The 27,198-nt window shown below is 46.8% G+C and overlaps 1 protein-coding gene across 1 annotated transcript in view; it reads left to right on the top strand.

Moving 5' to 3' along the window:
• Window positions 1-27,198, top strand: part of WNT3A (Wnt family member 3A) — an 88,231-nt gene that overhangs the window by 29,769 nt on the left and 31,264 nt on the right. The window contains exon 2 of the mRNA XM_027660661.1: window positions 19,909-20,150. Within this exon, the coding sequence (XP_027516462.1) occupies window positions 19,909-20,150 (242 nt within the window). The remainder of the gene's footprint in view (window positions 1-19,908; window positions 20,151-27,198) is intronic.

Below are 27,198 nucleotides of genomic sequence, written 5' to 3'. Positions count from 1 at the left end.
AATGTCAGCTCCAGTTGGGACAGTTTCATAACCCACTGAAGGTTCTCCATCTCAAACAAGAGGGCTGGGAAATCTCATTAGTCAGCACCTGTGAAGTTCCTGTGTGTGCTTAATCCAGAGTTGTGAGCCTGAAATTATCACTCTTAAGGTAAAACAAAAAGAAAAGAAGAAAAAAAAAAATCTGGGGAAAATCTGCTGCAGTTCTGATTGGCAGTGTTTGATGATTAAAAACATGATTCATCCCAAAACAGCCCACGCCTTTCAGTCTGTTCCCAGAGCTCTGGCGCCAACCAAACTCTGGGTACCCAAGAGACATTTCTGTCCTGTCACAGCAGGCAGCAGAGGAATTGCAGCAAGGCAATTCCTCTCCTTGGGCTTGCACAGGGTGTCTTTCACAACGACCCAAAGCGAGTGGAGTGTCACTTACTGGGAAATTCTGGGGTGCAAAAGCCTCTCTTGAGCAGGACAATGGAATGAAAGGGCCACGACTCAGGTGCTCCCAGGGAGAACCTTTGCTGATGAGTGATTAGATGCTCCCAACAAAAAGGTGGTGCTGAAAGGATCAAGGAGGAAAGGCAGTGCTGAGTGGGAGCAATTTGCTGGTGAGAATCAACATCCTTATTCCTGTAAGGCTGAAGAAGGCTGGTAATTCCAAGGCATAAATCCCTTTGAGGCTTGCCACATCCTGGTTTCAGCCAAGGGCTGGGATGGCTTAAAAGCAGGAGGGGCAGCATTGTAAAGCCGTGATCTTATCCAGCTCTCATCCAACTAGCTGTTTATATGGTTGTGGATATATAACATCCCATTGTCTAAGGCAGAACGTGGTACTCAGCCCTTTGAGGGCTCGTGGTGAAAGCTCCTCCGATCAGGGGATTTTACAGCACTTGGTGATAGGGAACTTTATGGCCCAAAAGCCCTGGACCATCTTGGGCCTGATCGTGTCAGATTCCTTCCCGAAAACAATAAGGAGGTTGAGTCACTACTTGGGTGGGAAACCTTCAAGGAAATCCCAGTAGGATTCTCTATCTTCAGGACCATTAGGAGAGTGATGTCTGAGAGCTACGCCTGGTCCCTCCTTTGGCAGCCCCTGTGTTTGAGCTGGAGCACTGAGAAAGCTGTTCCAGGTGGCATTTCCTAAAATTCCCACAGTTCACATTCAGACCACTGTTCTTGGACCTTAGAGGAATTTATTGGAGCCTACTGTGGCATCAGAGATCAAGAAAGCAATGAATAATTCACCAAAACTGTAGTTCTGAGTCACCAGAGAGAAGCTTTGGTGACATCCAAAGTATCTCTGTGTGTGATTTTCTCTAATTCTACATCCAATATCCTCGTTGTCTGTAAAGGGAGGGATGATGTAGCACCTATGGACTGCAGATGGTATGAATCAGTCACTCCCTCCAAATCTGGAAGTCTGTCTGCTTCTCCAGGCCTTCTCCAGCTTTCCTGGATGTGGCATTTTGGCAGTGTCCTCACCAGTGCTGGGTGTAGCTATTGCACCCTCCTCCTCTGTCCTCGCTCTGCAGCCCTGCTGGGCTCAGCATTCACATCATGGGGGTCAGTCCCCAAATTCCTACATCCTTGGCATGGCTTATGTCACTCCTACAAGCCTGACTAGGAATTTGGGTGGTCACATCTTCATCCCCCTCTTTGTGCTGCTGCCCTGTCCGTGTCCTTCACTCTCACCCCTCTGGTGCTTCCATGTCCTCCAGATTTTTTCAACGATGATGTGATTGAGGGGTTTTTTGGACCATTGATAAGAAAATCAAGCAGCACTGAGATTATCTCAGAGAGTTTCAGTTAGAAACAGCCCCTCTGATGAGGATTGTTTGGCAGGGTGGGGAACTCTCAGCTGTGCCTCTATTTCTTGTGTTCTACATTGATCCCATACAGGATCATATATTGAATTTTTTAGTCACTCTTTCTCTTACACTCTGACAGAAATGCTGTATCAACGTCACTTTAATCGCCTGTGTTTAACAGTCCCATTTAAAAATTACGTGAAATTAGTTTCCCATAGAACTGCGGTTGCTGCCACTAATTATAAAACAACTTTTCCATTCTCTGTGGGTTCAGTCTTGTATCACCCATTTCCCTTTTGGGCCAGATAACAGATTTACAGTCACCCATTTGCTCTTTAACAACACAGTGGATTCCTCACCTATTTGGCATTCTCTTGTTTTCCATCATCACTTGGAGATTTATTACAAATGTTCAGAGTAGTTACCCAGAAATATCCCAGATTCCCATCATTCTTTATCTCCTTGTTTATCTGCATAAGGTTAATACATTGTTAGGGACCATAAATGAGTGTGTGTGAATATCTCTGTATGTTCTCTGACACATTAAACTGTTATTTATTGGTCATTCTCCTCTTTTTAGCACTACTAATCATGGATTATTCACCAAGGGTTTAGGCTTCCCTTATCACTTATCTACCTCATTGAGTCCTCATTTATATTCACAATTTCCCACTCTTCTCACACTGATTTTGAGTAGAAATGGAGCAAGTTTGAGATTCATGGGCAGTGCTGGGAGCTGATGGATGATTTTAAACTATCCCACAGGATAGTTTAACCTACATTGTCATTTTTTTTTGTAAGAGCAAAGGTGTTCACTTAGGGAATTACATTCACTTTATTTAAACTTCTCATGCTATTCCACCTGGACACACTTTTCTTTTACCCATCCTGACCCAGACTGTAGTTCAGTGCTCATGTACCACATCCAGGTACTAATTTTAATTTCTTAGAGCCAGGAAATAAGTACTTTTTTTTTTTTAATTCATCATTTACCAAACCAGAAAGCTTTCAAAAAATTCTAGAACCCTCCCAACCCCTCTCAGTGAGTCTGTTGTCACTTTGCATCTCGCCTTTCAAGATCTTCCCAATTATTTCTTATTATTCGTTGGCAGTTGCCAGTTCCAAGGAAGTGGAAAGGCTCCTTGTCCTAAGCACCTTATGTGCACATAGCAGGAGACAGTCCCTGCCCTGAAGCACTTCAAATCTAATCTAAAGAGACAGAAAAAAAGGTGGGTGAAATGAAGAATTATTAGTATGGCACGGTGTTAGCAACTCCTTACCCTGGATCCCTGGCAGCTTTCCAGCCCCCAAAAAGGACAGGAGTGCAGATAATTTCTTCTCAAGGTTAAGAGCACAGTGCAGGGGGTTTGTGGTGGAAAGGTCTCCACCCTGATTTTGCCACAGAGAGAGGGGGTTTTTTTTGGGGTCTTTGATGGACTTGAAGCGGGGCTGTAGCAGTGAAGAGGCAATGGCAGTGATCAGACCTGGGTGCAGCTGCTGAAGGCTCTTCTACTGCTCTGTCAAAAAAAAAAAAAAAGTAAAAATCCACATTTCTGCAGCTGGGAAATTCAAGGGAGCATTCCCCTTCTTCTCCCTGTCGAGATTTGACATGTGTGGACACAGACAAGGAGCGGGGTTTGCTTGGGCAAGGCACCAGTGCTGACTCCTGTTATTCTGCTGACTGCTCTTCATTTTCTCCTTGCTGCTGTCTCTCTCATCCTGCCTCATTCCTGGCCCCTTTTCTCTCCTCCTTTCACCCCTTCATGTCCTACCTGAATGCAGAAAAAGAGCTTTCTATGGCAGGAATCTTCTCCTCGACATTCCTCCACCAAGCTCTTCGCACAATGGGAGCCCTAATCTCAGCCTCAAGTTCAAGGCATAATAGCAATAATTATTGTTATTATCACTGTAATAACAATGATGGAAAGATTTAGAGAAAGCAGGGGGGGAAAAAAAGTGTTGCTAACAGCCAGGGAAGATTATCCTGATCCTGGAAAGAGGTGTGTGTATCAGCAACCTTTAATCACCGGGGAGCCTTCCTCTTCCAGGGTGGGATGATATGATAGCCTGGTTGTGCTCCGTTATGGAGCTGGAGGAATGGGTCAGTGAGGTTCCAATGAGGTTCTAGGAGCTGTTTTCCTAAGTGCAGGAACTCAGGAAGGTGGGGAACAGGCTGCAGGCATCCATCCATGCCCAGGTCCCTCAGCCTGGACAGTGGCCCAGACCTCGTGCGGAGAGAGGTCAATGTTTGGCCACTTTGTGGGGTTTGTAGGACGGGGTTAACAACCAGCTGTGGGCATGTAGGGCTTTCTCCCTCTCTCCTATTCCTCCTGAGCACGGCAGATAAATAGCTGGAGGTGAGGGCCTGCACATTCCTTGTGAAGCAAAACGTGCTGTCGGTGTAAGGAGGCGAATGTGTGGCCCGGGGCACCATGTGCAAGGTAATGTGTCTGAGGCCCTTGCACGGGCTTGTTCGAAATATGTGTCAATAAGAGGAGCAGCAGCAGCATTTGCTGCTCCCAAAGGAAGAGGAGGTGAGTGTGGTGGGGAGCTCGGGGAGAGCAGCACGGGGTGGAGGGGAGGTAGGTTCCCCCGTCCTCCCCCAGGAGCCTCCTGGAACACCACAAACCTTCCCCTCCTCCCCTCCACCAACTCCCTCTTCAGTTGGTGAGATCACCCTCATTAAAGAGAATACCCAGCAGAAGCACTTCCAGGAGAGATCCAACATATTTTGCTTACAAACTCATTTTTACAGCAGTTCTCTTGTAGGGAGTGGGTGAAGCCTCTAATTATTGTTTTAAAGGGCAGAAACCAAAACCAGATTAAAAAATTATGGGGGACTGGCTGCCTTCCTCTTCTTGCTTCCTATCCTAGACAGGATTCAGGTCTCACTGATTACACTGGAGCCAAAATTAGCACCTGCAAGGCCCGTGTCTGGAAAGCCACAGTCCTTTTGAGTGAGGCTCTGCACTGTGGGCTACAATTGCCACCACTGCCACAAGAGATTGGCTTCAGCAGCTCTGGCAGCTCTTCCAGGGAAGATGGTTAGCATATCCCCAGGGGAACTGGGAGATTCCCCATCTCTGGATATCTCTGGATCAAGAGTGGGCACCTTTCTGAAGGAGGTGATTCAGCAGCGGCCAGTGGTGTGGAGGAGATGAACTAACAGGTGGTCTAACTTGGAAACTATAAACGTTGATGAATCAATAAGATTACAGTGGTGTTGAAAAGGAATCAGGTAGAATTCCTAAGATTTTGGGATTGCCTCTCAGCAGTTTCCCGTGCCCCAGCCAAGGAAAGTTATCTCACAAGGAGAAAAGTGAATGAAATGGTGCTGAATGTTCAGGATTTTATGTCCCAGTGAGAATGTCCCTGTCCTAGGACTGCACTGGGGCTACTGTGTACTGGAACCCACTGGAACTACAGTGGGAATTGCTGGATTTAGGCCTTTACTCCTGTATTTGTTATAATTCCCATGCAGGGAGTTTCTACCCCACTGCAACCCCCTTTCTCCTCTCAGTAAGTTTCTCTGAAGCTCCTCCAGAACCGGATCTTTGGCCAAAGGGCTTGGTAGAGATGAACACAAACCTGTTACCACCTGGCCAGAAGATCCTGAGCTCAGGGTGGGATTCATCTCACTGAACACTTTCACTGTCAGTAACTCACACCTGAGGTATCATAGAGCCCTGGGATGGTTTGGGTTAGAAAGGACCTTAAAGATCATCTTGTTCCAACCCCCTGCCATGGGCAGGGACAACTTCCACTAGATCAGGTTGCTGCAAGCCCCATCCAACCTGGGCTTGGATACTTCCAGGGATGCACAGGGAACATGACTCTTAAATAGACAGTGAAGTCCAGCCCATGACTTAACTCCTTCTTGAATCTGATATCTCAACTAGGCCAAATTCCCCATGTCCTAATTATGCCTATTTCCACTGGAAACATGGGAAATGTAGGATGGCTGACTAAGGTCTGTGCTGAACCATCCAGTCTTCTGTAGGAAGGGGAGGTGAATCCCACACAGCTGAGTGGGCCACACCAAGGCACCCAGTCTTGCTGGAGATTCCCAGTGGTCCTAAGACACCCGAGCAGGGCTGGAAGCTCCCACATGGGTCTTATAGAAGGATCTGTGGCAGCTGGGAGCCAGGTGGGATCCCCAAGTGTAGCTTAAAGGGTGTGAGATACCCACGTGCAGCCAACCCAACTGACCCCCCCACGTCTTGAGACACCTCACCAGCTTTTGGAGACTTGACCCACCTCGTTGTGAGCTCCTGGTTTCCAAACATTATTAGTCAGTATTAGCAGGAAAAGAAGGTGTAAGAAAGGATTCCTTGAGGGCACCTGATGTTTCTGCTCGATGTTGGGTGCAGTGGAGCAGAGAAGATTTCACTGGTGCCTCCACAGACAGGGAATGTGTCAATAGGTGTGTCCGTGCGTGGGTGACACGGGAAGGGAAGGGAACAGGAGGCAGAGAACATCTGATGGTGGCATGGAGGGTAAACATGTTCCCAGTTTTGCTTCCACTGCCATTTTCAGCCTTGTAGTTAAGCAACACTCCCTTCCAAAGAAAGCATCCTCTTTGCCCTCTGAGTTGATTATGGATGGGTTGATGTCCCGCAGGTGAAGTGCTCAGAAACCTTTAAAATCCTGGGATATTTGTGCTGTCACACCTCCAGGTGCTCCTGATCTGAGTAAAATAACTCATCCCTTCTCGTTCCTGCTAAATCCCCTTCTGTTCCTCCAGACCTCGATGATAATTTGTGAAACTGAGTTCCATTAATTGTTATTTCAGCGCTGTAACAAAACCCAGGGTTGTGCGGGGCCCTGCATGTTAGTAGGTATATCACCTGTATATCATTTAGTATGTTCTTCCTGTAAAAATCCTTGAAAACTGAACATTCTCTTTTCCAGGCAATAGGGACAGTTCCTTTATTCCTTAATCAAAAAAAAAAATTGCTAAAATCCTGAGTGATGTGTCCAGTTAAATATTTCTGTCCGGCAAAAACATCTCCTTTACATTCCTGCTTTTCAATATTCTGATGCATGAAGGTACTTTTCACAGTGAGGGTGGTGAGGCCCTGGCACTGGGTTGCCCAGAGAAGCTGTAGATACCCCCATCCCTGGATATATCCAAGGTCAGCATGGACGTGGCTCTGAGCAACATGGTCTAATGGAAGGTGTCCCTGCCTTTTGGAAGAGGGGTTGGACTAGATGACCTTTAAAGGTCCCTTCCTACACATCAATGATTCTGTAATTCTATATTTAGGATTTAGGAGCAGGGGAAAGACGGAAACCAGAGGATAAGCAGCCCGTTTGGTTCCTCCTTCACATTTTTGGTGAGACAGGGCTGCTTCTGCAGAGGCCGAGTGGTCCCTGTGGCTACTCAGGCTCCTCAAACCCCAGCAAAGAGCACGTGAGATCCCTGGGTCGATGTGATTTTCTCCAGAGGAGCTTCCTTCCCACAGCCTGGCATTGTCACTGCTCAGATCTCCCGTGAAACCCAATTATTCCCATTGCATAATCCCCCAGGTACATCAGCTCCGCAGGTAAGGAGCAGAAATCCGAGCTGGAAGGAATCCATCTGCCAAGCTGAGTGACCCTGCAGCTTTATTATTATGATGATGAAGAGGAGGGCTCGTCTCTGGTTTCTAAAGTAAACACAGGAGGTATCTTGGCAGGGGAACCGTGCAGCAGAAAAGCTGGGATCGCTTTCCCAAATTCTTGGCCGCTTCCCTCGCTGCTGCATGTCAAAGCTGGTATCTTTGCCTAATAGTGATCACCCCTCCACGAGCTGATCACTATCTGGCAGCCTGTCTGCAGCTCTCTGACTCTCAGAAAGAAATCATTAGTGCTCAGATGGCACACAGAGGGATCTGCAGGTGCTGCTCCTGCTCCTGCTCCCTGGGAGATTCCCAGGTCTTTCTCCCGGAGGCTCCGTGCCCCCAGCACTGAGGGCTCGTTGGCACTTCACCCTGCATCTTATTTCATCCTCCAAGTCAGACATTTGGGTTGGTTTCTTCTGCTCCAAGGGCACCTCCCTTCCCACTTTCTCTCCTCAAAATCCTTCCTCTCCTACCTGCAGTTGGGATTGTTCAGCCTGGAGAAAGGAAGGGTTTGGAGTGACCCAATTGTGGCCTTCAAGGGCCTGAAGGAGCTACAGGAAAGATGGAGAGAGACTGTTTGCAAGGGCCTGGAGTGACAGGATAAGGGGAAATGGCTTCACACTGACAGAGAGTAGGGTTAGATTAGATTAGGAAGCCATATATATAAATATATGTATTTAAGTTAGGCGTTAGGAAGAAATTCTTCCCTGTGAGGGTGGGGAGGCCCTGGCACAGGTTGCCCAGAGAAACTGTGGCTGCTCAATCCCTGGAAGTATCCAAAGCCAGTTTGGATGGGGCTTGGAGCAACCTGGGCTAGTGGAAGGTGTCCCTGCCCATGGCAGGGGGTGGCACTGGAAGATCTTGAAGGTCCTTTCCAACATAGGTCATTCTATGACTGATTCTTCCTCTCTCACACCAGTTTCTTCCCCATTCACCAGCCTGACCATCTCCAACCTTTTTCAGCCCAGTCCTGGCTCTCCAATCCCACTCTCTGTGCTGGGGAACAGTTCTGTTCTTCTGAGGAACACCAAGGCACCTCACCTGCTGAGTCACTTGGAGAAGAAACTCTTTGAGCCGCAGCTCCCGGTGTGAGAACACCAGACTCCAGGGAGTTCAGGGAGAGGAGTCTGAGGAGAAAGTCTGGTCTTTGTGCTGTCTGCTGGTGCACACATGGTGCCATGGTTTTCCAGATGACTTGATGGAATTTAGGCCAGGTCTGTTGCTTAATCACTCAAAAAAGTGGAAGAGCTTTTCACACAAATCATCTTCTTTCACCCAAGAGATGTGGAGACCCTTGGAGGGTGGGTGACACATTATTAAGAGCCATGGAATCCCAGAATGGTTGGGGTTGGAAGGGACCTTAAAGCTGATCCAGTTCCACCCCCTGCCATGGGCAGGGACACCTTCCACTAGCCCAGGTTGCTCCAAGCCTCATCCAACCTGGCCTTGAACACTTCCAGGGATCCTGGGGCAGCCACAGCTTCTCTGGGCAACCTGTGCCAGGGCCTCCCCATCTTCATAGTCAAGAATTTCCTCCTAACATCTAATCTAAATACATACATATATATATATATATATATATACACACATATATATATTTATATATATATATGGCTTCCTATCTCAAAAACAGATTGTAAAACCTTGACTTAACATTAGGTCATTGCCATAAATGTATGAAATGGAGGGGTTTTGCTTAGCAACCCAAGAAAATTAAGCTGCCTTATGGCTGAAACCACCCTGCCTGTTCACCAGGGTGAATTTGGGGCTGTAGGAGACCCAATGTATCCATTTTGGTAGACAGGAGTTATCCCCAAACAGTGGTAAAACCAGTGCTGCAAAGGAAGGTAAATCCTCCTCTTCTTCCTCTGCACCAGGTTTTATTGCTGTTGTTATTCTTTCAGTTGAGTGAGACGATCTCTGAGCGAGAATTTTTCTCTCTCTCAGAGTGGATACAAATGCCAGGACATCCACTGGCATTTTTCCTGTACCTCTGAGCGACTCATCAGTCTGTACCTCCTTAATTTTCCTGAGATCTAGCTGAAACATGTCAAGGAGCCATGAGGATTTTTTTCCCATGCAAAGCAGTTTCTTTGCAAAAAAAAAAAAAAAAAAAAAAAATCCAGTTGTTCTCTTGCAGCAGAAATTGCTGCTTCATTTGAAAAAAAAAATTAAAAAAATAGTTTTATAGGCAGCAAAAAATATTTGAGCTTTGGTCTCATGGTAGTCTTGTTGTTTTAGTGCTAAATAAGAGTTGATTTCCCTTTGGGCTGGGTTGTTCCTCGTGACCTTCCTCCATGTGGATTTTTTGTTGTCATCTTTTGCTGCAGCTCTTCCCAAAGAGAGGGAAGGGGAAGATAAGGAGGTCTCTGCCCTCTGATGCTTTCCATATTTTCCTAAAAAATGAAATACACACCTTAAAAGCTTCAGTGTATTTTTGGAGGGAAGGTTTTCTTCTCTGAGCAACTCATGTTCTTTTCCCATGTTTGGATCAAGATCCAGAAAAATATTCCCCCATCCTCTGTACAGAAATGGTTCTCAAAGAGAGTGTAAATTGTATTTATTGTATTTATAACTATGTCTGGCTCTGGAACAGCTGAATTGATCAGTCCTTGAGCCTTTCAGAGGGATTGAATGAATGTTGTGACATTTCAGACCAAAGGAGGAGCAGATTCCAAGATGAATGAAAGATATGAAAGGAAGCACAACTGTAATTTATTGCAAAGTACTTAGAAGGTATTTTGATGGATAGTGCAACTACATGAAAAGCCCTTTTTTGGGTTTGAGATCTTTTTTTTTTTTTTTTTCCAGTTCATTAGTTCAAAGTGAAGCAACTTTTTCACGGCAGGAAAATCAAGGATATGACCAGAAACCCTTTTCCCACAGAAATCAAAATATTTCCCTTTAGTTTTGAGGTTCTATTTCACTTCAGGTTGGAGGTTCTGAGTATTTTATGATAAACCTAAAAGATTCACACACAGAGTAAAACTGTTTGCAAAACCACCCTCCATAAAACTGTATTTTTACAATGGCCAGAAAAATCAAGTTTATTCTGAGTGCCTGACAAATGTGTTACACGACATAGATATGGGAAAAGCAGATTTCAGGGTGGTTTTTTTTCTGTGCTGTAAAAAAACTGTGCCCAGTAATCCTGGCAGTTTCTGTAGAGCAGATAAATTAATGTAGGAGTTTGGTGTTCTTTGGATGATCAGGGTTTGGACACAGCGACAAGGAGAAATGGCAAAATTCCTGATGCAGCTGGAGCTGTGCTGTGGGTCTCCAAAGGAAACAATCCCTGAGGTTGCTCCATCAAACCCTCTTAATTTGGTATCGATAATTAAATAAAAAAAAAACAGGCACAGGTGTAAGGGCAAGTCCCTTATTGACTGTCTGGGTGCAACAAAAGTCCTTAAACACACGCTCGGGGTTTAAATATGTGCTTAAGTCCCATTGACTCCGGTGTTTGAGTGGAGCACCCACTGAAGGGCTTTTCTAAACCAAAACTTCCTGCGTTTTCCTTAACGGCACTTTGTGACCAGAACAAAAAGTAGTTGTAGGATTCACTAGAGGGAAAAGAAAAAAAAAATAGAATAAAGAGAGAGAGAGAGAGAGAGTAAAAGGAAGGAAAAACAAAGAGGAGGAAACTTTATGGCTCCGTAAACAGCTGTAAGCGATGTCTCTGGTCGGGTCAGACCGGTCTGAGTTGACAAGGCAGTGTCTCCAATTATACAGCATGCTGTAGCCTGTAAAAATGAAATCAATTTGTTATTTTTCTGGGAGAACATTATAGCGTGAGTTCACACATTTGGGGAGCCTGATGACTCAGTGAAAGCCAGAGGAGGAACTCGCAGACCTCTCTGTGTGTGTGTATGTGTGTGCACAACTGCGTGTTAACAACACCAATGCAGGTTCAAAACGTGTTTCTTGGAGGGAAAAGGGGGGGAAATATGATTAACTTGCTGTGATAGAGCAGTGGGCAGTGAAAACCCTGCTGTTCTTACCCCAAACCTTCGCACCCATTTCAAAATTGGCTTCGTCGTCGCTGAGGAGTTTCAGGATAAAATTCCCCCGAGCACTTAAGCACTTAAGCAATTTAGAAGTCCAAATCCAATCTTTGCAGGGATCTGAGGTCTTTGAGCCCAGTCCTCCCAGGTATTTAGGCCTGACATAGCCCAGACCAGACCTCAGCACAGGGGGATGAGCCTTAATGAGAGGTTGGAAACCACAATATGTACTTTATATTGCTGATCATTTAAAAAAAGGTTCAAGTTGGGATGCTTTAGGGGGTGTGTGTGGGGGGGGAAACTGGGAGCATTAAAACCAGCCACACTCCTAATTATTATTGAAATTCATAGTAGGAGTCTAAATACCTTTACACTGTGTAGGCATTTTTCACTGCCTAATACGGCGCTTTATTTCTTCCCTCCATTCCCCTAATTTAACACACCTGACCCAGAAAATTACATGTATTTTCCCCTAAAACTTCGTTCCAATGCCCAAGTTACATAAGCTGGGCAGAAGGAGGCAGGTTCTTTTCCAGGCCAGCCAGTCGTTGCCTCACAAACACATAGTTTCCATTTGTCATGAAACCCCGAGAGGGGTTAGGCTGGGAGAACTCAGAACCCAGGCAGCAAAGGTGTTTACACGAAACTTTAAATTACTCTCCTTTCATTTGCAAGTAACTGTTGTTCCTCAGCCCGGGTGAATTTATCCATCAGCAATATCATTAGATGAGTTCATTATAACCACGAGATTTACAGCGGCTCATAAACTGCAGTGTAGGTGGCAGATTAAAATGTTAAGGGCTTTATGCACCTCTAATACCCTCGCACCGCCAGCCTGGCACTTCTTGGGAGATAAAGGGAGCTGCAAAGGAGGTGGATCCCGGCGGGGAGACCTCCAGGAAGAAGCCCCAGATGCAGGGATGTGGCAGGAAAACAACGGCGGGGTCACCCCGAGCTGGGTCCGGGCTCGAAAACATGGTTTGAGGGGCCATTATTCCTGCTCGATGGGTTTGTTTTTCAGATGACAGCTACGGCAAAGGAGTTAATTGCCCTGGGTAATTAAAGAGTTCCAAAGACTTTTTTCCAAGGAACTGGGTTGTTAATACTTGTATTCCCTCCTCTCCTGTCCTGTTCTGCAGATCCTTAGGGAAGACAAAGTTCTCTTGCACTCAGAGTGGAAGGTGCTGAGTGTTGCGGTCGGTGCCTCAGTTCCTGTGGGAATTCACTGTCCTGGCCAAACCTCAGCTCAGATAATTACATTTTGCTTTCTTAGCATCCACTTGAAGTTGCCACTGAGCGCGTTATTTCTCAAATCCAGACTCAAACTACTATAAATAAGCTACCGTGGGGTCCACCTTAGAGACAGCAAAGACTTCCCTTGGCCTCCTCTTACAGGGATTTCTGAGATTCGGAAAAAAAAACAACCAAAAACAAAAACCACAAAAAAAGGGTGAAATTCCTGGTTTCTGCCAAAAAAAAAAGTAAAAATAAAGGTGTCCAGTTTATACTCATGGTTTTTCCACAGCCAGTGGTGCCTCCTGGGCATCTGCAGTGATTCACCCCCCCCTATCTGAGGCATCTCTCTCAGGATGGGCCGAGCTGCCCTCTGGAGATGCTGATCTTGCTCCCTGGACTCCAGGAGACAGAGAACTTGGCCAGGATGCCCGACTTTCCGATGGTCAAAGCGGGGTGAGCCGAGTCCCACGCTCCAAAGATCCTCTGATGAAAGGTGCTGGAGAAATCCAACTGCTGCCTCATCGTCACCGTGGCTGTTATTAATACAGGGCAAGGGTGAGGGAATTATTATTATTATTATTATGGGAGAAAAAGTTACCTCCGTGCCCGTGAGTTCGCAGGATCAGCCACAAAATTAGGCACATGCTCTCCGGGTTAGGAGAGAAAAAGGGTTTAAATATAGCTCTTGTGCTGGGCTTCAGGATGAGCAAAGAGGTGTCTGACAGGAACAGTTAACCCAGGAGGTTGCAGGCTTTTTGTTTTCCAGGCTGGAAGGAAAACATTCTGGATGGACAGACACCTGCACAGTGAATTTCACCTATTTAACAGGCTTAGATTTCTTAGTCCTTTTAGATTTAGTTCTCTTAGTTCTTAGATTTCTTAGCTCTTAGAAATGGACTGTCAACAGTGAGATTCCCAGAGACCAAATGCTGAAGACTCCACTATAATCACTGTACAGGCACTCATAATTTTGGAATTAAAATGTCCTTTCTGGAATTAGACTGCTTAGGCCTAGGTTTGATCACTAATACATAACAAAAAAACACCCCTAAAACTCAAAACCCAATAATTTTCATGAGAATCAGTCACTTGATTCACGTCTTCTAGAGCTAAACCTGTCGTTTTGCTGATCTGTGCAAAGGTGGTTTTCAAGTTTTCAGCTGAAACATTAATTAAAAATTGTATTATTGTCCACACTTTTGTCATTGCTTGGGTTTGGAATAGTTCTAATGTCATAGAAGGAAGTCACTTCCATCCAGGAGGACATTAATTGGCAGAATGATTTCCTTTTCCTCTTAAAAAGACGGAGTGTGACAAGTTCCTCTTCCTTTCTTTTCATTCTAAAATTTCTCTGGTTTTGTTTTCATAGAAAACCAGAGACATAATCACAATATGTGCTTGAATATTGGTATTTTCCCGTGGAAAACAATGCCATTTTTCTGCCTGACCACCCACCTGGCCCCTGGGCTAGTGGTTCAAGTCACAGAGTCACAGAATCCCAGAATGGTTTGGGTTGGAAGGGACCTTAAAGATCATCTTGTCCCACCCTCTGCCATGGGCAGGGACACCTTCCACTAGCCCAGGTTGCTCCAACCTGGCCTTGGACACTTCCAGGGATCCAGGGGCAGCCACAGCTTCTCTGGGCAACCTGTGCCAGGGCCTCCCCACCCTCACAGGGAAGGATTTCTTCCAAATATCTCATCCAAACCAATTCTCTGGCAGTTTGAAGCCATTCCCCCTCATCTTGTTGCTTCAGGCCCTTGGAAACAGTCTCTCTCCACCTTTTTTGTAGCTCCTTCAGGTCCTGGAAGGCCACAATTAGTTCCCCTAAAAGCTTCTCTTCTCCAGACTGGACAATCCCAGCTCTCCCAGCCTTTCCTCCCAGCAGAGCTGCTCCATCCCTCTGATCAACTTGGTGTCCCCCTTTGGACTCACTCCAGCAGCTCCATGTCCTTCCTGTGTCCGTACAGAAGAGTTTCCAACTACATGTCCTGCTCCTGGTCTCTCCCTCTGGGATATCCTTCCCAGCTTCTGGTTGTCCTTGTTAGGAGGGCTCCATAGTTCATCTGTGCTGTACGTCAGGGTGGGGAGGCTTTTGGAAACTTCACAGCCTTCTAGTTGCTCATTTTTCCCCCAAAATGTGTTTTTAGGCAGCCTCAGATACATGAAGTTCATGCTCATGGACTTTACCAGCCCATGGGCACCACAGAGGGTCTAACTGGGATGTTTTAGGATAGATTAAGGTCCTGGTCATCACCTGCTTCCCTGTGAGCCCCTCTGGCTCGTACCGGGAAATGTGAGACAACCCCTGATGGTTTTTTCTTACAGCTTGTCATAACCTATGGAGACTTCTCCCCCCACCTCCTCAATTTCAATATTTTAGGGTCATAAGACCAAGGGCATGTTGTGAAAATCCACCTTTTTAGACCACTCTCTTCCTTGTATGGCTGAGGCTCATCTTCCGAGGGATGTGGCCCCTCCAGGGAGGCAGCCAAAATGAACAGGGAATGAGCAGAACCTCTGGAAAGCTGAATGGATTATAAGGAAGGATCTGGAGGAGGTGGGACATCCTGCTGTTAGGGAGATCCCATGAAAAGGGACCTGCAAGAGAACATGGACATCCTTTGACTTAACTCCTTCAGCAGGGCTGGCTGCCACCTCACATCTGTGTAAGACAAAGGGAGCAAAGTCACTGCTGTTGCTCAGTTCTCAATGTTTGGTGGGGATTTAAGGGCTGTCTGGGTCTTAGGCCGGGTCATTAGGCAAGTTACACCCTGGCAACATGAATAAATTTTAAATAATCCTACAAGATTCAGAGATGAAGTTATTTTACCCGCGTCGGGGACGTCCACTGAGGACGTTCTCAGCAGCACCTGGAGCCAGCAAAAGGCCTCTCTGAGATGAACAGAGCCCCAGCAGGGTTCAGGACTAACAGAATTCAGGAAGAAACAGGTGTATGAATCCCTACATGCTGCTCCTGATGTGTCAAGGACTTTTGACAGCCGTGCTGAGAAGGTGGTGACCTTTCAGAGTCGGTGGAGTGGCGCTGTACAGCAAGGTCATCCAGAAATGAAGGTTGTTTTTTTTTTCTCAAAAAGCTCTGAGCAGGTATTTCCTGCATATTTCTCCCTCCTAACCTGGCTGGGGTATCCATTCCAGGAGGGAGGGTACATGTAATTTAGGAAGAAGGTGGCCAGGTTCTTTATTTACAACGGCTCTGCTGAAGGAGCAGTTTGAGATAAGGGAAATGAAGAGCTCTCTAGGTGTGTTGGCAAAGAAAAATGCACACTGGAGGTTGAATTAAACACTTCAGGGCATGCAAGGCTTAAAGATAAGCCAAGAACTTTGGCTGTGGACATACAGAACAGTGTTTTCATGGCTCCTCCTGTGCTAATGGGAAGAAAAAGCCTAATTGGTTGGAAAGGAACAGCTCTTTGACCCTTTCCTTTGGTTCAGACTTGAGCAGTGCCTGTTCTGGGGGGGATGAGTGTGTTTGTAAAATTCCTGCTTCAGGAATTCTCCAGTGGGAGAGAAGAGGTTGGTATCAACCTGTGCAGGAAGTGTTGGTGCTTGAAGAATTTGAAGGTGATGCCTGGTGAGGCCACAGTAGATGACACTCGACCCACTTCTCGACACCACATTTTCAGAATTACCCACATGCAGGAGATGGTTGAGAAGGAGAGTGGAAAAATGCAAATGACAGGTTTAATCACTGGAAACAGTGAGAAAAAAAATGAATGATGGGAGCTACTAGAGGGTTGAGTAACACTGAAATGAGATTCTGATCTTTATAGACTTTCCCAATCTTTTTCTAAAGGTTTTGGTTGTCGGGTTGTTGTTGTTGGATTTTTTTTTTCCTTTGGGTGGAGGAGAAGGTTGGAAGTTTCATAAGGTTCCTACCTGGTGATCAATAATAATGACAGGGGAGCTGAAAGAACTGGGTTCTCCAAAAGATTAATTGACTTCAGAGAGGGAGAAAGTGTTTACAACTGGAAGCCAAGCAGAAACCAAAAGAGGGTGCTCGGATAGATGTTATCACCCCCCAGAGTGTGCAGAGGAGCCTGGGCTCAGCTCTCTTCACCAGCAGAGCCACTGCTCGTGGGGAGATGTTTTGAGATTCCACCCTGTGCCTTCAGCTGGAAGTCAGGGGACTGCACACTCCCCCATGAAACGCTGAATTTGCAAGACACAGTCTCGGGGCCCGATGACACCTTGAGAACAAGGCTCTTGCTGGAGATTGTCTTTTGCAGATTAAACTTCCCAGACTGTAGCTCAGATCAAAGCAAGGTGTGACTGTTTCCCTGCTGGGCTGAGGAGGGAGCAGTGGGAAAAAGCAATTAGAGGTATTTCTACATGATTTTATGTTTGTTTTGGTTTTTTTTTTTTAATCGTAGACGATCTTCCCAGCAGCGGAAACGAATAGTTGAGGGTACCAACCTATAAAATCCTCTTCCTATGACTGGTATTTTTATTCTACCAGTGTAGTAACCACCAAAAAAAACCCCCAGAGACAGGTATCAGTTTGGTTGTTCACATGATTGAAGTTTATGAGGTTGGAATCCTAAAACTTCACCCGGGTCCTACTGAAACAGCTCAAAAACATCCTTCTGTCTTCTCAGCATGATGGAACCTGTGAGAGGTTGATTCTGTCTCAGAGGGGATATCTTTTTTGGGAATTGGATAGAGGGCTTTGGAAAGCTTTGGGAAGGATGTTGGCGACCGTAGTTGATGTGGAAACAAAATCTGCAGATGTTTCCAAGTTAACTTAAGACACTGGAAAGTGTCCACATTCTGGACTCTGCAGTCAATGGAATGTTCTCTGAGGGATGAGTCAGTGCTTTTCTCTGGAGACTTCATTGAAGGCATCTCTCCACATTGTCTGCAGAGATAGGACCACCTACCTCCAATCCTAACCTGTGAATACCTCCTCAATCCCAGTTCTTGGGGCATTCAGTGGAGTGAAATTTGGATACGTGGCCCCCTAAAACACCATTTCCAACAAGGCCACAGAGCCAACACGCTCAGCAAGTCCCCTGAAGCCTGAAACAGTGTTTTAGAAGGTGTCTTTAGTGCAGAAGCACTTTAGTCCAGTGTTGTGTATGAAACAAAAAACACACACTTGGCATGGGCTTCATTTCACAGAGGTTTTTCTGCCAATACTTGTGCCCTGAATTAATCCAAAGCTCAAAAAGAAAAAAAAAAACCAACCTCATATCAAGCCCCTTATATAGGGAAAATGAGTTTAATGAGTCCTTTCCTTGGTCTTCTCCTGTGGGTTCCTGCAGGCTCTGGCAGGAACTCGCCTCCTTCCTACAGAAGGACTTCCACAGAGCTTTCCTGGGTGGGACTTTTCCAAGGCACTTGTCCATCCCAGCTGTGAGGTATCGTGGTGTGATTCATCTGGAGGCTTCTACAGTGCAGACATACCCCACTGATCCAGTCTGGCCAAGGGGGGCAAGGCCATGATTCACCTCAGCCCGGAGCAAACCCCTGGAATGGGCAGATGAGCCATGACGTGGAAGTGTCTGTTCCTCTCCACTGACTGGTTACAAAAACAGGCTGGGGTGGGTGGATCAGCTGGAGGAGTCCATGTCACAGCCATCAGAAGGTGGGTGACACAAACACCTGCTCAAGCTGAGCTGCCCTCCTCCCTCTTTTAATGCAATGGGAAGAGAGGGGCACTTCCAGAGGGAAGTTCGTGCTATTTGTCTCATTTTTCCTCCCTAGGGTAGGATGGATTGTCCTCTAATGTTAAGTGGGATTAATCTTCTCCCAGAAATGCAGATGAGGTGGAAAGAAGCATCTAAGCTTAGGAAATCAGCTGAAAATCCGTTGCTTCCCCAGGCACCTCCTACCTTGTCCACCTAAAAGTTCATTTACTGGAGGGCACATTCTTGGCTGAGCTGATTACCTTGGTTTTAGACTCCTACCTGGGGTCATTTGGGATCCATAAACTGGTGTCCTGTTGCCTGGACAGGAGTGATTTGTAAAGCTTTAGTCTATAGTTAACAAAGCCACTGAGAAGTGGCTCCTGACCATGTGAATGTCCACCTCCTTTTCCCTTCTGTCCCCTCTTGACCAGGTCCCCACCAGGAAGGGACTTAAGTGGCTGCAAGGACCCTTCTCCCATGAACAGCACAGACACTTTAAAACAACTTTTATCCTAGAGAAGTGCTAAAGTTGAGTTAATTTTCATCTGAACTTCAGCGATGATAGAATTGTTTTACTTTCATTTAGTCAGAGCAGAAGAGAGGGAAGGAGGGAAGGCATATTCCCTGATGGCCCTGTTGATAATTCAAACACACCAGGCTGTTCCCAAATGAAAACCACAGGGCAAAAATGAATGTAAACAGAAATACACACTGCCCAGGCAGGTTCCCCTCTGTCATTAATTCGGGGCAGAAAAGACAATCAAGAGATTTAATTAGAAGAAAAGGAAATCATGCCCTAAAAATCCCTTCAGTTTTAGTAATCAAGGTTATTATTAGAAGCACCAGTAAGAACACTTTAAAAATCTATCCAATTAGCTGCATATCTGCTGAGCTGACTTGTTTGTCTCTGAGGCTTCTCCAACATGATGGTTCATGGACACTCCTTCCAAGACTTCCATTGGGTGGAGCACAGAATTTGCACTCAAGTTTAATTGTTGGTTTGTTTTTTTTTTTAGTTTATTTTTTGTTGGTTTTGTTTCAGTTTGGCTTTAATTTCACCCTCCTCACTTTATCCAAAGCACCACAGAATGATGGTGTTCCCCTTCCTGAATTTTTCATGTACCCCTTCCAAAGATTGGTGTCTTCTCCTGCTGGTGTTGTTCCTTTGTGTAGCTCTAGAAGTGCTTTTGCCCAGGCTATTCCCTGGGCTTCCTCACTGCCAAAATTTCCCATAAAACATCGTGTCTAGGTATGCTTGGCTCTCAAAGAAAGAAATTCAGGTTTGACCCCCCTGGTTGTAAAGAAAACTCTCCATAGGAGCTGAGCATCTCTGGGAAGAAGCAGCACAATGATGGGTTAAGGCTTTGAGAGGATGGAGAAAAGGGAAGGAAGGTATTAAAAGCAGAGTTTCTTTCCTTGCTGGGCCTGTAGGGAACTTCAGGAGACAGAGATGATTTTTTTGGGGAGCGGGCTGACAGTGGAAATGACGTTTCCTGGCGAGGGGAATGCAGAGGAACCGAAGATTTTGATTTTCTGTCCTCATTCTTGTGAACCAAGTAACAAGGTGAAAGCCAGCCTGAAAGTACCCCTTTCTCCTTGTTTTTCCACCCAGGTCCTTGGCAATTGGTCACCAGTATTCCTCCCTGGGGACTCAGCCCATCCTCTGCGGGAGCATCCCGGGCCTGGTGCCGAAGCAGCTACGCTTCTGTCGGAACTATGTGGAGATCATGCCCAGCGTGGCAGAAGGGGTGAAGATTGGGATCCAGGAATGTCAGCACCAGTTCCGAGGGAGGAGGTGGAACTGCACCACTGTCAATGACAGCTTGGCCATCTTTGGGCCCGTGCTGGATAAAGGTGAGTGCGGCGCCGCGGGTTTGGGAACAGCAGCAGAGACCTTGGGAAACCTGCTGGGAACTCATTTCCTTCTGAAAGATTGTCAGGAGACAGGACTTGAACTGCACAAAGGACATGTGTGATATAGGCAGGGAAAACTGAGTTGGCCCAGGAGCCCACCCAAGCATTCCAAACCTGATCCAGAGGGTCTTTTGTAGAGACTCTCACAGGGATAGCAAGGACCTGGGGGACTCCCCAGTGTCAGGAGGGTGGTCACCCACCACCCCCCTTGCACAGCCCACCCCCACTGCCAGGTAACCACTGTTTTCACCTCAAACCTCTACTGGGACTGTAGAGGTGACCCAGAGAACTGGGAAGTGCCCAAAGAGAGTGGGGTCACCTCTGAGCCTTCTTGGATCAGGAGGTTGGAGTGGAGACCTCCCAGTGTCCCTTTATGAATTATCCTATGATCCTGTGCCCCTTGGAAGAAACATGAGGATTATTGTGTTGGCAGTGGCCAAGCTGGATGTCTGACTCCTTTCCTGACCCCATGGAATGTCATGCTGTGTTTCCAGATCTCCAGATAGTGGCAGAGGGGAGATGATAGGCTCTTGGGGATGGTTCCTGGGACTGACCTTATCAGATAACAGCAGTTTTGATACTGGAGTGGAATACAGTGAAGATCAAAGGGCCGGGGAAATCACCATCAATTAATGCTTCTGCTTTCATTGGTTATGAACGTGGCAAATTAGGACAGGGTGCAAATTCAGGCAACTATTTCTGCACCCTTTGATAGAAGTGAAAACTCAGAAATGTTTCACCCTAAGATGTTGGGTGCTGTGAGATTTAAGCCCCAGGCTAAGTCTGGGTATCTGGTCTTTTCCCTTGTAGGTTGGTAGGACCCTATTTTAGCCTGTAAGAACCTTTTTATCCTTCTTTGCCCTTGTATGTCTTTTAAAGTCCAGCCTGCTCCTGCTGGTCTCACGAAGTCTGGGTTAAGCTCTACCTTTCCCTTTAGCAGAAAAGGGTCCATTCTTCCTTCCTTCCTTCCTTCCTTCTTTCCTTCCTTCCTTCCTTCCTTCTTTCCTTCCTTCCTTCCTTCCCTTTCTCCTTCCTTCCAAGTTCCTTCTCTCCTTCCTTCCAAGTTCCTTCTTTCTTGTTCCTTCCAAGTTCCCTTCCAAGCCAAACTGTCCTGTGACTCTTTGCTTCATTCTGATGTCACTATTTGGGTTTAGCAGTGAGAAACCATCCCAAAATAAGCATTTGTAAGGCCCATGGCATGGGTGTGCTCGAACCCATGTGAAAGTCTCACACCACAACATTTTACATGCATTTTTCTCTGCTCTGGGTACCTCACTCCTATAGCTGGATTAGGCCGAAAATGGATATTTTTCCCATACACAACGTGACTTGTCTAAGAACATCCACTGGGCACAGGCAGGAGGTAAAGCAGGTAGCCCATGGCTGGATGTCCTCAAGGACACACGGAATGGTTTGGGTTGGAAGGGACCTTAAAAATCATCTTGTTCCACCCTTGACACCTTCCACTATCCCAGGCTACTCCAAGCCCTGTCTGACCCGACCTTGGACACTTCCAGGGATCGTGAGTCCCTGACCTCTCTGGGCAACATGGAGCCCCTCATGAGTCTCAGATTAGACACCCCACATCTGTAGCAACAACCCCTGTGCATGAGGACAGGGGTCCTCACCTCCTTGCTGCCCAAAGGAACCCCGATCCCACAAGTGCCAAACGCTCGTCTCATGGCGGTGTCGGCACGAAGGGTCTGTCCCTGCCTGAGACTGGAGGGTTTCTGTAACCAGGCTTAGGGAGGGAAAGGAGACTGGGACTATTTCATAACTGAAGAATGTTGTTCCTTGAGGGAGAATCAAACCACCCTTCAGTTTTGCTTCACCTACAGCAGGAGGGGGGAGTGAAAAAAAAAAAACAACAGCTCGGTCGCATTCTTGTGCGGCAGATCCCCCAGGGTAGGAACATACTTGAGCTTCTACCCAGAAAGAGAGAAGGAGAAAAGGAGAGAAGGAAAGCCAGCAAGGAAAACCCTATTTTGCAGCTTGGATTTTAAGTCACCCGAGATCCAAGTGCAGCTTCTCCTTGGAGTTAGTGGGGACCCCCATCCTCCCTCAGCACAAACCCTAAAGCATCTCCCTGTTGCCTCACAGACTATCTGCACTTTTTCCTTTGAAAAGGACCAGTTTTAATGCTTTCAGGAAACCCTTTCTAGGCCCAAATCTTGCTGAGGCTGCCTTGCTGCTGTGGCATCTCATTGCTCATTCAGGGCTAGGCTTGAGCTGTGATTCAGCAGTGCCAAACTGTCACCAGACTCTGGTCCTTTTAAGAGCCATATTCTGATATCTCATCTAAAACCAGACTCTTTTTCCCCATGGTCCTTTTTTTAAGGGGAAAAAAATCCCACATGTTTTAGTTCAGACTATATTTAAGTATATATGTATATTTTAAGCCAGGTCTAATCTCCAGAGGTCCCTTCGAACCCTAACAGTTCTGGGATTTTGTGATCCTGTAACGAATCACAAATTAAACAGGAATGGCTTTGATGAGCTTGGCTGTGAGGGATTAGTGATGTTCAGGGGATCCTGATCTGCTGTTGTTTGAAGGTAACACTTTCCAGGTTTGCCCCTATGTCCCTTTAGCTCTTTGTCAGTCACTCAGGCCATAGGAAGAGCAGAAACCCCCCATCCCACCCAGCTGTTTGACTACTCTGGATTGAAGGTCCTTGGCTGTGGAATAAACATTTCCTATCCAGGTTGCTCAGAGAGGCTGTGGACTCCCCATCCCTGGAATTGTTCCAGGTCAGGTTGGACAGGGCTTGGAGCAACCTGGTCTAGTGGAAGGTGTCCCTGCCCATGGTGTTGAAACCAGATGATCTTTTTAAGGTCCCTTCCAGCCCAAACCCTTCTGGGATTCTTTGATTCTCTGGTTCTATCCAAAGGGAACAGAGTCACCTTCCTTGCTATGCCGTGCTACCTGCACAGGGAATGGTTCAGGAATTAGCACAGGTGGAATTGTTACGGGGCTGGTGGAAGAGGGTTTTTCTCCCCCTTTGTGGTCTTGGGAGTGTATGGGCAGCTGGGCAGCTTCATGGAGAAACATTCAGACAGGTGCCACTTGGAAATCCCTGGGAATAGGTGTCTTGGGTAGCCTAGACTGTTGGGAATGCAAGGAACAGGATGCCTGTACAGGAAAAGAAGTGAGTCTGATCTTTTTCTCTCTGCCTAAACCTGCCCATCTTTTTATCAGTCATATATAAGAGGCCACAGTTCATGTGATTTTTAGTACCCTAGAAGTTCAAATCTCAGCTTCTGGACAGAAGGAAGAGCCTTCACTTGCACTTTTCTAACAGTAATTTGTAAAGGAAAAAAAAATGTTCTTATGTGATTCTTCATCTGTATTGTAGCAAATGGAGAAATTTATGGCCATAGCAAGGTGACCTTAAATGGAGACACAGCTCATGCTCAGCCACTCACCTGAGAGGCTTGGCAGTTTGTAGGCAGTCATTGCATCTTCCAGTTTACCAAGGACAAGGGAAGATTTTTTTAGTTGCCTCTAAAAGTACACAGGATGAAATTTTGGAGGATGTAGGAGAGGGACACACCGTCCCTGACAATAGAGAGTGAACGGTGCATCCTAACAAACTCAAAATTCAGTGCCATATATTGGGGATTGTGATTTTGCCTTTATTTTAGCTTCTGTGGACTGAAGAGGCTGTTGATAGTTTTAGAGTCTCTCAATGCTCCAAGAGCTGTCTTTGAAACCCCTCTGGGCAGAAATATGAACTCAGGAGAAGTCGCACAATAAAAGCTTATCATGGCCCTGTCTCTTTAAAGGACCTCAAAATAAAAGTTTCCTCGCTCTTCTCTCCCCCCCCCCCCCCCCCCAATTCAATAAAAGTAAATTACCTCCAACTATTTAAGCCCCCAGTTCGTTTAAATTTAAAAAGGGAGCCCTTGTCCATCCATTTCTTTCACTCACTCCCACCTCCTTCTGCTAAAGGCTGGCCGGGGCTCTAAACCTGCCAGCTGGGCTGAGAAATGGTTAATAGTTATTGTGGAGGAGCAGCTTTTAATGAACTATTGAAGAATGATACATTGATGGAGTAATGGGAGTTTAAGTCCCTCTGTAATGAAACAGGTTCTCAGCGCGGCCCCATTGTGGTGTAAATACGGCACGACTCTCCCACTGTTTGGTCAGGACTAAATAGCAGAGGCCAGAGGGGGGTCAGCTTATGGGGTCTCCGCTTTAGTTAATCAATCTGATTGGCTTAGGGTCACTGAGATCCCTAATAATGTCAGAGGTTACGCCAAACTGGATTAAATGCTTTGTTGGGGAGGGCTCGGATTCTTTCAGCTCCGGCCGACGGGGCTTGTTTATTAGACTTGAGCACTCGTGCAGCCTTGGGAAGCTGCTCCGGCCCTTTTTTGTGGATCGGGATGTGGAGAGGGGGGTTGGTTTGAACGAGCCTGTGCTCCCCCGGTGCTCTGTCAAGTGTGTGCACCCATCGGATGTTCCCTCTGGGGCCGTAGATCAACCTCCCCGCCGGACAAATGAGGGCCCGGTGGGCGATGCCGAGGCTCGGGGGCATAAATTCCTTCCGGAAACGACGGCTGGCCACTGACCCTGCTGCAAGGCGGATGTCGGGAGTCACAAAGACAGGGGTAGTGACCCACTGCTCGTGCCCCCCTGGGTTAATCCCGTCCCTGTCCAGCAAAGGGATGTTCTTTTCGGTGCAGTTCCTGTTTGCGCAGTTCCCGGGATGAGCACGGAACGAGACCCGGAGTGTTGGACACCACTCCATTGCTCTGTTATCAGACTGGGGTGATCCCAGAATCACGCAGTCAGCCAGGCTGGAAAAGTCCTCTGAGGTCGTTGAGTCCAACCCATGACCCAACACCACCCTGTCACCCAGCCCATGGCACTGATGCCACATCCAGTCTCTGCTTAAACACCTCCAGGAATGGTGACTCCACCACCTCCCTGGGCAGCCCATTGATGTCTTGCCTTCCAGCACTTCCATCTCAAATCAAGGTGGGATGGAATGGGATGGTGTCTCCCTATCATATCATCCAGAGAGACCACAAAGCCCAAAACAATTACTGCTCTCTTCCCTCACGATGTCCCCGCAGATGACACTGTCTTATAAACGTGTCAGAGTGCCCTTCAGGAAACGACACCAAACGATCCCTTTGAAGGTCACTCAGCAACGGAAAGGGGTAGCAGTAATAGTGTATTATTGGCAGAGATCTGGGATCTCTGGATCTCAGCTGCCTCATTCCTTCCCACAGCAGAGCACATAATGCATGTTTATGGCCTGACAGCGCTGTCAGATTATCCAAGCAGACTTCTTGCATGATGCAGACTGGAGAATTTCCCCTCAAGACTTCTGGAATGAACCCAAAATCTGAATTTGACTACAGCATCTCTTCCCAAGGGACATCTTGCCTTGACACATCACCAAGACACAGACAGCCTCCTCTTTTACAAGTCTCCTCCACTGCTCTGGTGTTGACAACCAGCCACTCTTATTTCCCCTTTGCTAGACTCAGAAAAGCTCTTCTAGAACTGACCATTTTCTTTGCTACTCAGGCTTCCTAAAAAGTTAAAATTGGGGCCTCCAGAAGGGCAGTGGGCCAGCAAAAGTTTGGGTCCGTTCTGCCAGACAGTGAGACAGGTCAAAGGAGTTCCATCTCTTGCTGGGGTCCTCCAGGGCATGATTCATCTGCTGTGCTCTAGACAGTTGGGATTAAATTATTCACACCCTGAAGTTTCTCCATCTCTCCATCAATCACTGAGGGAATCCAGGGAGACCGGCTCTGGATGAGAAGACTCTTGCTCCCAGGGACTACGTGGAGGGCAGAGCAGGCATTTGTCTGCCTCCTGAGAGATGTGGCATTCAAATCACATCCAGTTTCACGTGGAATGCTGGGCACTGTTACCTTCGCAGTGAGGCTGATTTTGGACCAGGCTTGTTTTGAAGTTAGGCTTAATTTGGACTCCAGGCTTTTTGGGGATAAGCCCCGTGTGTTGTCTCTGTCAAGAAAGACAAAACAAAGCTGTGTAAAGGTTGACTCTTCTGTCCCTGTTACCACTGTGGATGAGGTGGTTGAGAAAGCCCACCTTGTGCCTAGTGAAATCCAAGTGATTTTTTTTCCCCCAGATTTAGCAAGAATGGAGCAAGGCTTTAAAATCCAGTTATAATCCCTCGGAGACACGAGTCTCCTCTCTATTTTTTTCTCGCCCGTGTCATGACAATATCTCTCCACAGGCTCTCTGATAGGCCTGATCTCATCTTCCAAAGTTAGATGTCAAAGTCTGAGCTCGTCACCCCAGGCTCCCTTTGTAGTCAGTGGAGAGCAATCGGCATCTCCAGGGAGCAATTCATCTGACCTATCTCAGACACCTATCTCAGGAGAACATGAATCATGCCCAGATGTTTATTTCTCTCCATTGACTATAGAGGGAGCCTAGGGCTACAGGCTCAGACTTCCATGTGTACTTCTCAGAGGCCCAGTTTTGGGGGGCAAAGAGTTCCCACCCCTCACCTTTCTCCCGTTAGGAAGCAATCCTGGCATCCAGTCGTGGTTGGAGAGGCCATTTTAACAATGGAACAGCATGGCACCGAAAAGGACCTCCTGGACCACTGAACACAGGCTATTTAAGACATAATAACATCTCATAATGGTTTAAAATTAAGATATTTAGCAGACCTCATCATGTTTTCCTGGTGGCATTCTGGCATCTCCGTGCCAAATCCTTCTCCCCATCTTTCCCTGCTCTAGATCAGACTTCTCCACTGCTGCAATAAAGTAAGGCATGAGCAGAAAGCCACAAGATACTGATCCATCCAGGAGGTTAGTTACATGTAGGAGGTACTCTGCTCTCTCATGAAACTCTTCCCAAGAGGATCTGATTTCCAGCCACACCCCGTCTCCCTCTCCGCTAATGGCAATTTGGGCAGCTGCCCTGGTATCAACAACGGAGATCTACAAACTCTGCCCTGTAACTATGGGGAAGGAAACTGGAAGGATCAGGATT

The sequence above is a fragment of the Corapipo altera genome, unplaced genomic scaffold (assembly GCF_003945725.1).
Source record: "Corapipo altera isolate COAL_440 unplaced genomic scaffold, ASM394572v1 126, whole genome shotgun sequence".
NCBI lineage: Eukaryota > Metazoa > Chordata > Aves > Passeriformes > Pipridae > Corapipo > Corapipo altera.
The sequence above is the reverse complement of the archived record's forward strand: the minus strand, read 5'-3'. Positions and strand labels throughout refer to the sequence as shown.